This window comes from Kryptolebias marmoratus, linkage group LG16 (assembly GCF_001649575.2).
Source record: "Kryptolebias marmoratus isolate JLee-2015 linkage group LG16, ASM164957v2, whole genome shotgun sequence".
NCBI classification, from domain to species: domain Eukaryota; kingdom Metazoa; phylum Chordata; class Actinopteri; order Cyprinodontiformes; family Rivulidae; genus Kryptolebias; species Kryptolebias marmoratus.
Genome location: NC_051445.1, coordinates 8,225,556 through 8,237,807, shown reverse-complemented (window position 1 = coordinate 8,237,807; position 12,252 = coordinate 8,225,556). Strand labels below are relative to the sequence as shown.

The window sequence follows — 12,252 nt, the reverse complement described above, 5'->3', positions numbered from 1 at the left end:
AACTTCTGATTTCCATTCTGATTGGCTGTTATTGATCTTAAAGAATTGTTCTGCTTGAATGTGACCACAGACACAGAAGCACACAAAACTTCAAGTTGTCCATAACAGAGAAATTATTTAGTATGATTAGTTGTTTTATTAATAGTTCAGCAATAATAATCTTCTGGAGCTTGATAAATCTGTCAGAAATTAAAGGGGCAGGGGGAACACATCTCTTTCTTTGATAGATCTGTGATACACCATCCATTTTAACTTTGATTCTAAAAGTTGTTTTGTTTTGTTCTTGCTGAACACAACAAGGTATAAAAACCCTCATGCTGTCAGGAGACAGAGGTAATCACCTCATCCCTGTGCAGCTAAAGATGGTAGATTTAATAGCCTTTTTTATTCTTTTAAATATGTGAAATGTACCCAAATGTTTTTGTTTTCCAAGATTTTAGTAACATATGATAGCTTTCTCATCTTTCATATCTCAACATGTTATTTTGTTTCAGTAGCTCCACATTTGAAGAATGAATTTATCTATCATTATGTATACATTACTGTGCCCTGTTTTATTGAAAAAAAAGAAAACATGGTGAGCTTTCAGTCCTTATGAGAACATCAACAGGATAGAGAAAGAATTACCCTTCCGATCAGTATACCGGAAGAGCAAGTTACGATAAGTGATGTTTCCTGTAAACATGCGCCAGTTTTTAAGGACACGGGTAATCAAAAAAACAAGTGCCCGCACTGCTAACATGGTGTCTAAGGTATGACTCACAAAAATGTCATAAAATACAACAAAACCCAGAGACACACCTGGCTTCATTAAAAAAAAAGAATAGTCAAAGAACAATAGTCAAAGAACAACAACACCACAATTAAAATAAAATGCAAAACTAAACTTGCTGTGCAAGTTCACACTTCATAAACTAACAAGTTAAATGTAATGGAAAATTTTAATGATGTTCTTTTGGACTGTAAAATGTGTAACAATAATTATGATTCTTGCCTGCACAAGTGCATCAATAGAAGACTTAATGAAGTTATTTTCCTTTTTTGTCTTTGTATCAAGGTTTGAAATGTTATTGATCTTTGTGCTATGTGGGAACTGAGAAAGACTCTGGACCTCCATTACTCCCTTTCCACCTGGCCTTGACTGATTTCTTCTCAGTTCCTCCTCACGAACTCTGTTTCTTCCTCACTCCCTATTATTACCAGATTCTCTTCGTGATTAGATGATTGTGTGTCAAAAAACCCAGCAATTAATTACAAAAGAGAGTGACTACATTTCATTTGGATTATTTTCGGTTGCCTGATGTTTTCAGTTAAGCAGTTTTAGGTTTAGTTTTTCTCTGGCCATTGTTAGTAACAATGCTGAGTAATCTCTACTCAGCTGTTTACAATCTGTAATTATGTTGTCCTACCTGTTCTGTTCCCTGAGTTCTTTAGTTGTTTGTCTGTTTAGAAAATGTTTGCCTTCCTCCATCCAGATGTCTGAAATCTTCCTTCTGCTTCAAACTTGGTATTTTAAGATATAAGTGTACGTTTCAATGAACTGCTCCCATTTTAATTTTTTTATATAAAAAAAATAAAGGTATAGGATTTTCTTGTACAGTTGTCAGTTTAACAATTATAAAATGAAAGCTTTATTATTTTTTTATTTATTGTCTCTTATTGGAAGGCAGCAGTACAATTGATTATTATTTTAGCAAATTAAATGAATGGGCCAATAACGTTACTTGAAGACAAACAGTACAACATAAGATTTAGTTCAGGCAAGCAAACATTGTCATATTGTTATTGTCTTGTATTGAAGCCTTAAAGCAATCTATTTAGCTTTGGAGCCGCCTGTCTGGAAGAACAGCAACATAGAAAAGACTCCAACACAAAAAAGGCATTGACCAACCAAAAAAAAAGTATCAACTTCTTACATGTAAATTATGTTTATTTAAATGTAGACCACAAGTAGTCTTAAATAAAATGCAAATGAGACTTCAATAAAAAAAATGTGATCACATACATTAAAAAGACAGATTTGTTGAAGTAATTAGTTGAACATTTGTCATACAATTTTTTTTTAAATAAGGTTCATTTCAACCTACATGGAACAACCTCTGGTAACATCTACAGATAAATGAATGCAAGCACACCCAGACAAAAGTAAGATAAATTGTAATCTTTGGAATTCAGTGATAATGTTCCAAATGACATCAATAGAAAAAGGAAAGAAAGAGATGGGAGATTTTTGTTATTTAAATAAAAGGTCATAAATTGTGTAACAGAGTAGGTTTTTGTTTTTCAAGAGGTCAAATTTATGCAGTCCATGTGGATTTATTTTATTTGTGATTCTATTTTAATTGACTTATTAACCATTTAAGATGTTTACATTAGATCCCTGCTCAGCTTTAACTTACGTTAAAAAAAAGATACTGGAGATATTAAATCACAAGTTTTATACTTTATTTTCACTGTTAATTTATTATTTAATATTGATTTCATATTTTCAGGCAGTGATATTTGTGTGACTGAGCTTAGAAAACACGCACTGATACTTTCTGTAAATGTGCTTGAACATGACAAGCTTGTTTGCATTGCATTGTTGAGCATTTCTTGTAAACTATTTTCTAATTGCTGGCTTTGACACGTTGCCTTGCCCTTTTGAATGATCGTCAGGTTATTTTTACTCTGCTGTAAATTTCTGAAATCATACTCACATCACACTTGCAGTAATTACGACTTATTTAAAAACAGGTCACATGGATAATGGAAACAGTTCCAGCAATGACAAAGACAAAAACTTTCAGATAACACATTTTGTAATTTGAGTTGTCAAAACTTTGATCATGACTCATTAACTCTTTTTTACACATAGCTTTTCACTACTCTGTCAACAGCTGTTCCTGTCAAAGTTAGGCGTGCATAAACCAATCTGTTTTTCCATCCATTTTTTTTTTTTACTGTTCGATGCTGTTCAGGGTTTGGGGGGAGATTATAGTGCCTGTTTAAATCAGACATTAGGCAAGTGGTAGGGGACACTCTGGACAGGTTTAAGTTCATCACAGGCCTATACAGAAACTATCAATAATGCATGTCAACACTTAAGGGAAGTTTACAATTGCCAGTTAACATAACATGCATGTTTTTGAACTCAAGGAACAAAACTGGAGATCCCAGAGAAAACTCACACTGTACATACACGAGGAGTATGGAATTCAGGGCCTACTTGCTTCGAGGCAACTGTTCCATCATGCAGCTCAAGAACAAACCCACTGGTTCTTCTCTTCAACATTTTCTGATAGAAACCTGACAAGGTCAGGTCAGCACTGTGTCCAGGCTCATATCGTCTAGTCACGTGATCAATGACATCCAAAGCTTCATTTGGTACATCACTGCTACAAATGTTTTATCAGGATTTTGAGGTGTGCTTTAATAATGATTCTGTATGAGAAGACCTTATGCATTACATATTTATTTTATCAGTTTATAAGCACTTCTACACCCAGGTCAAAATCATACATAAAAAAACATTGTACATATAAGTTACAATATGATATAGACAGTCTAAAAGTGTGCCCGTTCACTAGTTAATTATATAAGCGCATGGAGGCAGGAACCTCACAGCACACACACTCCCAAGCTACTTTAAGAATGTGCTGTGGATTAGTATGAATAATGTTTCTTATCTATTATGTTTACAAATGTCAAGGAGAGACAAGGAAAGGGTAACCAAGGACACAAGTGTAAACAAAGAATGTTTGTTCATCATTTATTAATCACATTTTTTTCACCCTGACAAATCCATGTTCAAAGCATCGCAACAACTGCCTGATATCAGACAGTAATGTCACATGACCAAACAGAAGTTGTCATCTAAACTGTAGAGTGGGCAATCACAATGAAACGGTTCATTTTGAGTTGTAGATTCAGCTACACTTCAGACGTTCATCCACTAGATGCCACCAAAGAAGTTTCTTTTTTAAAGTTAGCATTTTCTTTGTTGTTCATTACCAGGTTGACAAAATGCTGCTTTCTTGGGGGACAACCAAATGGTATTACAAGAAGTCAGAGGTTGTGTGTTATGAATCTGAGATGCTTCCTTATGTTTCATATTTTTCTTAAAACTGTGCTAATCAGATCATACATGTATTTGACATTTTGACATGCCCCCAAACACCAAGAGCATATGATTAAATAAACCACACAGAATATGATTGATTGCATTCACAATCACAAACAAAAACAAAAAAGACAAATAAAAGTTGCTTTTACAATATTCTTAACATATTCTACAAATCATTTTCAACATAAAATGTCTGCATCACCTTCACGAGGCAGATGATGTGAATCGGAGGAGTGCATCACTGAACCAAAAGAAGCAGCGTCAGCAGGAGGAAGAGGAAGGGAGAGGAGACTGCAGCCGGAGCGAACCCAAAAACACTACAGCAGAAAGAAATACAGTCACTACATCATACACAAGGAATGGTGAGAAGTTTCAACAAGTCTGGAACAAAAGTGCTCTTTGTGGTTTATTAAGCTTTTTGATTATGTCTAAAGTTCAACATCTTTTCATTTTTTCTACCAATTCATCTAAATTAATATTTATTAATTAACCTTTATTTACCCGGACAAGCCCCTTTGAGATCACAGATTTCTTTTTCAAGGGAGGCCTGGAGGCAGCCTAACATGCATGTTTTTTCCTGGTGGAAACTGGAGCGCTCAGAGTAAACCCACACAAACACAAGGAGATCATGCAAACTCCACACAGAAAGACCCCAGGTCCAACCCAGGGCTCAAACCCAGGACCACGCTGCTGTGAGGCAACAGTGCTAACTGCTAAGCCATCATGTTGTCGAGGATAATAACATGGTTTGTTAGATAGCTTAACAGTAATTTCATTGACTCAATTTCCAGCTTCAAACATTGTTTGTTCACATTCATTTCTGTCTGTATTTTATGTAAATCTTTATCTTTTGTGGTCTGAGTTTTAAAATATTTGTTAAACTGCTGTAAGATTCTTAATGTGATAAAAATGGGGATACCTTTTGTCTTCTGTTGTTTTAGGAGGTGTACTGATGATGATGGTTGAGCTGCAAAAGTCACAAAATTATTTGACAACAGAAAGAAAATATGAACAAACAGTGTAAAAAAGAAAAAAAAACATGTCTCACACATTAAATATGTTATACAACTCCTTTCAAAGTCCTTTCACTCCCACAACACTTGTGAGGCTTTTTGTGACTTAAAAATCTGTTTGGATCCTATTTCTTGTCTTTAGGACTGTGCTTTTTACCATAAATGCTTCATTTATTTTTACATTATTCAAAGTGTTTTTTATTTATGTATTGTTTATACTTGTGTTTTCTTCTGTATGGCTAAAATGTGCTTTTAAAATGACATCCCAAAAAAATGAAAAAGCAACCATGCAAGTGTTTTCCATTGCATTATATCTTTCCATATTACAAAAAAACAAACTGTTTGAGTCAAAGTGCAGATACCTGTCGTCTGTTGTCTTGGGAGGTGGGCTGATGGTGGTTGAGATCCTGTAAAAGTCATGATATTATTTGGCAACAAAAACAAAGTACAGAATTGAGCAGTATTTAATGGTAAAAACATTAGATTCACTCTTGACATTAATTATGTTACAAAACTCTGAAACACAAGATTCTCCTCACCAAGTCAACAAGAACAAAAAACACTACTATTTGTGTCTTTTTAGGTTTCATGGCATTGCCTTTGGTATATAAACTGAATGTAAATGAATTTAGCCACCACAGTGACATATTTTTTTTGCAGCTTGCTAATGTTCTCCACTGCGTGACATCTTTCCAACACCACAGTTTTTGGTTGCTACAGCAAAATATTAAGTCTAAGAAGTTGGATTAAGTGTGGCGGTACCTGCTTTTATTTGTTGTTGTAGGAGGTGGACTGGTGGTGGTAGAAATCCTGAAAAAATCACAACATTATTTAACAGCAAAAAAAATGTATGAAAAATATGTTGGAATAAATTTATAATTCATTCTGAGCATTAACTATGTTACAAAAAAATCTGATCTTATCCCTCGAATAAGATTCTGTGTTGCACTTTTTAATGCAGTGATTAAGTCACTATTTAACTATTTTTACATTTTACAGTTTTACAATGTTTTTTTTTTTTATTATTTTCAAATGTTGTTCATCGTTGTGTATTTCATGTCTTTCAGCATGTTGCATGGAGCGTGTTGTAGAACCCCAGGCTGAAAGAGTGTGTGTGTGTGATTAATTATTAATATATATATTTTTTTTAGTATAACAAATCAATGACTTAAATTACTTTCACATCATTGTCTTTGTGAAGTCATTTAAATGTAAATAAAATTACACCCTAGAAAGAGGCAAATCTTTCAAGCATGTTAATGTTCTCCACTGCATTACAACTTTCCTTATTACAACAGTCTTTAGATCGCTACAGCAACTGTTGCAAATGTTGAAAGTTGGATTCAAAGTGCAGATACCTGTGCCCAGTTGTTGTAGGAGGAGGACTGATGGTTGTTGAGGTCCTGTAAAATCACAATATTATTTATTAGCAAACAGAAATTATTAAGTGAAACTGTTGGAATGAATATCTGATTCATTCCGAGCAGTCACTATGTTACAAAGCTCGGACATTAACGTCTCATCACACCCACACACTAAAAAGGCCTTTTGTGATCCAAAAATCTGTTTGGTCATGGCTGAAAACCCACCTTTTCTCAGTTAAAAAAATTAAAATTATTTCTTGAATAATATTCTGCATTGCATTATTAAATGCAGTAATTTATTCATTTAATTATATTATTTTTCTTCTTGTGGAGTTTATTGTCGGTTGCCAAAAACATTAATGTGTGCAATACCGCCACCTTCTGGTATGGATTGTGCTTTGCTATGGATTTTTTTTTCTAACTCTGTATGTATGTAGGCCTACTATCTAATTGAATTCCATTAATCAGTTTCTTTTTTAAAAAAATAAAAACTAATGATAATTTGAATATGTTTACTTCTAAAATTTCTTTGTAAAATGTCTATTATGTCTAGCTGTTCTTTAATCTTTTCAAAATCTCTCTTCATCTATCTTCTTTCTTTTTCATATTTTTTACATTCTAATATCACATGTTCTGTTGTTTTCATCCTCCCCGCAGAGGTCACATTTCCCTGAATTAGGCTTCTGTATTTTTTAAAGTGCGTAATTAAGTCCTGTACAACCAAATCGGAGTTGTGTTATTATTCTTTCCTCCTTTCTGCTCCGTCTTCCAGCTCTCAATTCTCCTACTGCCCTTTGAACACATAAAACCATCTTCCTTTGCTTCCTCCATCCCACGTTTTCTGGCATTCTTTCTTAGGTCTTTGTTTAATGATACTTTCTGTGTCTGATTTGCTTGTATTTACTGTGAAGTTTATATAGTTTTGTGTTTACTTCTTTGCCACTTTATCTGCTATTTCATTTCCTGTTATTCCAATGTGTTCTGGTACCCATGAAAATACCACTGTTAAAACCCATTCTTTGTATTCTGAATAATGTATGCATTATTTCTAATAAAATCTTGCCTGCTGTCTGAATGATTGTGTTTAAAGCTCAATAATCCAGATTTTGAATGTGAACAAATTCCTGTCTTTAATTGTTTTATGTCTTCCACCCACTGAGTTGCTAACAGAGTAGCTAACGTTTCCTCTCTGTATACAGGTAATCCATTGGTGATTCATTTTCCCACCTTTATTTGAAATCCCAGTACTGGGAAATTTCACTTATGGGAGAGTTAATATCAGCACATTTTTGATCGGCACAGTTTTCTTTAGTGTAAAAAGTTTGAATGTGGACATACCTGATTTTATCTGTTTGGGGATGTGGGCTGGTTGTGGTTGAGATCCTGTAAAAGTCACAGCATTATTTGGCAGGAATGTTGGAATCTATAATGCTAATTCTTACATTTGCGGAAATTCTTTAATGTACACTTTCAATCAGACTATATTTAAAATGACACAATATTCTACCTTGGTGAGCATGGGCCTCCTTCTAGAATCGATGGAGGATTTTCAATGTTCACTGATCTCACTTGAGGACAAGGAAGAGCACTTCCATTAACCAGTGGAGTGAGATCTATCAAAAACAAAAAGAAAAAAAGACAGAAAAAGAGAAAAAATAAGTTCATTATTTTTATTATAAGTTAAATGTCTCAGGGAGTTATTTCGGCAGCCCCCTTTTCCCCCACCCTTCCTATCTGACAAATACAGACAGTCCAGAGTTCTGGAAGTATTATGTTGGAAGTGAAGTAACCCAGAGAATCACTTGCTTTTTCATTATAGGGGCACTGTGCAAAACTCAAATGTATACCAGTTCTGATTTCCTGTTCATACTAGTATAATCTGATATTAGTTTCTCCCCTAAAAATGAAGCCATTGACAACACATTATTTTTATTATCATAATTATGTAATGTTTCTGAATACATGCAAATGGATGCACGTACCATATGTGCCTACATCTCTTTAGAATACTACTGGATATTATTGACACTTGTCAACAATCCAAACAACTCACAGGACGGACGGGTGAGTCAGCAACTCGTGTGACTCTAACAGCACTATTTGGTGACTGTTATAATAACTTAAATCCTGGAACTCCCAACTATCAGAACTTAAGAATCCTTTTGGATGTGAGGTGAAACATCTACAAGAGTCAGCAGAAGTCCAGTTGAAGACAGAATCTACATCAACGTTTATAATAAAGTCAGTTAAATCCTGCCCAGTGTTTATTAGAAATATGCTGAGCAGCAAACTCTCTCACATTCATGAAATTGAAAATCCAACAAAGAAGACCCAGGACTGTTGAGCAGCTAGAATCCAAAATGAGACAAGAATGGGACAACATTCCCCTTCAAAAACTCAGTTCTTAGATGTTTCGACTGTTGTTAAAAAAAGAGCGAAGGCTTCATGATGGTAAATATGGACTTGTTCCAACTTCTTTTAAAACGTTGCTGCCATAAAATTCAAAATTACCTTAACTTAAAAGTTTTCTTCGGTTTGAGGCTTAATTTAGCTTCAGCCTTTTATATCAGTACTTTTCCATTGTAAAAAAAATATCAGTTTGTGAGATTTGCAAATTATTCCATTTTGTTTTTAATTTACATTTTACATAATATCCCAACTCAACAAATACTAACACCCGCCATTTCTGGCCTACACCCTCTCCAACCCACTGATGATAATAATAAAATAATAAAAACTGGTTATAAAATGTCCCTTTTAGTATGAAAGCATATCAATCATCTTTATCAAAATATTTAAATTTTAGATACAGATTTTTTTTTTTTAAGAAAAAGCAGTAAACCTACCTTCAAAGTTGAACATGAAAATGGCACTCCCTCCTTTAAGGACCTCTCTGGATTGCAAGTCTTCTGAGTTTGCAAAGGAGAAATACCCCCACAAAGGTCCACCATAGACTAACTTTCCATTCTCAAAAAAAACGCCTTTTCCAGTCTCACGTGGATTGCTCCACACAAGGGTACCTGTTTGTATGAAACATGTACAATACAATAATGAACAGATGTACATTTTTGTAAGAATTATTTTTTTTAATTTAAACATTTTCTTTCAAACGTACCACTAGAGGTCACATGTGTTTCAACACTGATGAAATTCCTTTGCTTTGACATTTGCTGTTGAATGTTGGGGTTTTGATCCAGAAGTTGAAAATTCATTTGCCTTCGTAGGCAGGGCCACTCCAGCTGGTCATCAAAGTCACCAGACAAAAGCCGCACATACATTCCAACAAATGTCTTGTAGAGTATAGCAGCTACCTGGAAAGCATAGCCCTCTTTGGAGTACTGCCGTGGACTGTATATTATAGTNAATAAATAAAAAGTTTCAAGCTGAGTCAAGACTTGCGTCTGTTTGTCCTTGGGTTTTCAAGTTACCTGGATCCTGTGGAGAAATAACTTGACAATGAGGCTTTCAGTGGTTCAAAAATCTGTTTGGTGATGGCTGGAAACTTATTTCTTTTGGTTTGGTGTACCCTTTCTCTTAAATTTAAAATTCTATGTCGCACTGTAAAATGTAGTCATTTATTTATATGAACATTTTGTGCAATTATACAATATTTATCAGTACAAATGTTGTTCCTCCTTTTTCATTCCCTATCATTTAGCCAGTTTAGCCACCACAATGACATTTTTTTTTCCAGTTTGCTAATGTTCTCCACTGCGTGACATCTTTCCATATCACCACATTTTTTGGTTGCTACAGCAAAATATTAAGTCTAAGAAGTTGGATTAAGTGTGGCGGTACCTGCTTTTATCTGTTGTTGTAGGAGGTGGACTGGTGGTGGTAGAAATCCTGAAACAATCACAACATTATTTAACAGCAAAAAGAAAGTATGAAAAATATGTTGGAATAAATTTATAATTCATTTTGAGCATTAATAATGTACAAAACTCTGAAAGCAACGTCTCATCACACCCACAGCACTAATAAGACCTTTTGTGATCCAAAAATCTGTTTAATGATCACTGAACATCCTCATTTTTTTCAGTTTTCTTTATATCTTAGCTCTTGCATAATATTTTGTACAGCACCATGAAATGCTGAAATTCATAAATTGTTAAGATTTTTCATTTTACACAGTTTACAGTGTTTTTTGTTTCAAACATTTTTTATACTTGTTTCATATAGCACAAAGTAAACCCCTTACTAAAAAAGCATTTTTTGAAAATAACACTAAGTGAAAGTTAACAAGAACAAAAAACACTACTATTTGTGTCTTTTTAGGTTTCATGGCATTGCCTTTGGTATATAAACTGAATGTAAATGAATTTAGCCACCACAGTGACATATTATTTTCGCAGCTTGCTAATGTTCTCCACTGTATGACATCTTTCCATATCATCACAGTTTTTGGTTGCTACAGCAAAATATTAAGCCTAACAAGTTGGATTAAGTGTGGACGTACCTTCTTTCATCTGTTGTTGTAGGAGGTGGACTGATGGTGGTTGAAATCCTGAAAAAAATCACAATATTATTAAACAGCAAAAAGAAAGTATGACAGAAACAGTATTGGAATAAATATATGAATCACTCTGAGCATTAACTATGTTACAAAACTCTGAAATAAAAGTTTTACCACACCCACAGCACTTATGAGTGTTAAGTTAACTTGAGACCCAGTGCCACTACCAGTCATTTCTTTCCTCTCTCTTTTCTCTAATCTGTCATATCTCCATCTCTCTTTCTCTCAACTTGACCCATTTTCAATGTGACCACCAGATGGTGCTAAATCTAGACAAGGCCAGGTAAATGCTCCACCTCCACCTGTACTAATGACACAGGTGTGGAGTCAAACAAACAACCAGCAGGATAGAATGGACACAGACAGGCCACTGGTGAGTCAAATCTGTTAAAAAAGAATGTTAAAAGACATAGTTAAGTGAGTAGTAAAGTAAGTATGTATAAGTTTAGGTTATAGTTAAGCTAAGATACCAAAATTTGGTTTAATTAAAGTGAATTTAAGGAGGAAAGCTGGTCAATCATGTTGTCAAAGCAAACAGTGTAGATCATTGAAGTGACACTATAGGATTGTTGTTGAAGTAGTTAAAATATCTCAAGTTTGTTGTTCATTAAAAGATAAATTAAAGATGACTTTATCAATGTTAAATACTAATAGTAATTTATCCCTTTTCTAGAATGAATTTTGGTTGAATATTTTCCTAAATCATGTGTTTAAAATAGTTTAAAAAGTTGTCTGTAATGATGAAATTGAACATTTGTGGGCTTAGATTGACCATGTCAAGCCTTTATACTGAGTAAATTAAAAGATGAAATATATTGGTTGGTGTATGTTTGGGGATGACTGAGATTTAAAAGCAATTCATTGATTAAAAGTAATTTAATTATGTGAAAAATGTAAAGATAATTATGCTTTAAAAATGTACATTGATTAGATTATTTAAATGATTTAGGATGTTTAAAAGCACTTAAAATACATTGTTTAGAATATACAATATTTACAGTTACAATGATGCAAGTACACAGTACAAAATAGTTAAAAATGTAAAAGACTTAAAGTGAATTAAAAGTGAATATTATTTAACTTTAAATTAGAAATGAAATTGTTTAATTTTTTGTTTCGATCTTCAAAGGTTTTTGACCTGTCGCTTCAAAGAAGATAAAAATAAATAAAAAGTTTCAAGCTGAGTCAAGACTTGCGTCTGTTTGTCCTTGGGTTTTCAAGTTACCTGGATCCTGTGGAGAAATAACTTGACAG

The 12,252-nt window shown here is 33.8% G+C and overlaps 1 protein-coding gene across 1 annotated transcript; it reads right to left on the bottom strand.

The window, feature by feature from the left end:
- Positions 1 to 5,569: 5,569 nt before the first annotated feature.
- Positions 5,570 to 9,838, bottom strand: LOC108235359 (meprin A subunit beta). The gene is made up of 6 exons (XM_017415305.3): positions 9,598 to 9,838; positions 9,329 to 9,502; positions 7,990 to 8,095; positions 7,821 to 7,865; positions 6,477 to 6,521; positions 5,570 to 5,928 (listed from the first exon to the last, which is right to left on the bottom strand). Exons 1-6 carry the CDS (start codon positions 9,758 to 9,760, stop codon positions 5,865 to 5,867), a joined length of 597 nt encoding a protein of 198 aa, XP_017270794.1. The 5' UTR covers positions 9,761 to 9,838; the 3' UTR covers positions 5,570 to 5,864.
- Between the last annotated feature and the right edge of the window lie 2,414 nt (positions 9,839 to 12,252).

Coding starts and splice junctions, on each gene's coding strand:
- LOC108235359 (XM_017415305.3), bottom strand. CDS start 9,760: ATGTATGTGCGGCTTTTGTCTGGTGACTTTGATGACCAGCTGGAGTGG. Junction 9,503..9,597: donor AACACATGTGACCTCTAGTG/GTACGTTTGAAA, acceptor TCATACAAACAG/GTACCCTTGTGTGGAGCAAT. Junction 8,096..9,328: donor TTTCATGTTCAACTTTGAAG/GTAGGTTTACTG, acceptor TGTTTTTGATAG/ATCTCACTCCACTGGTTAAT.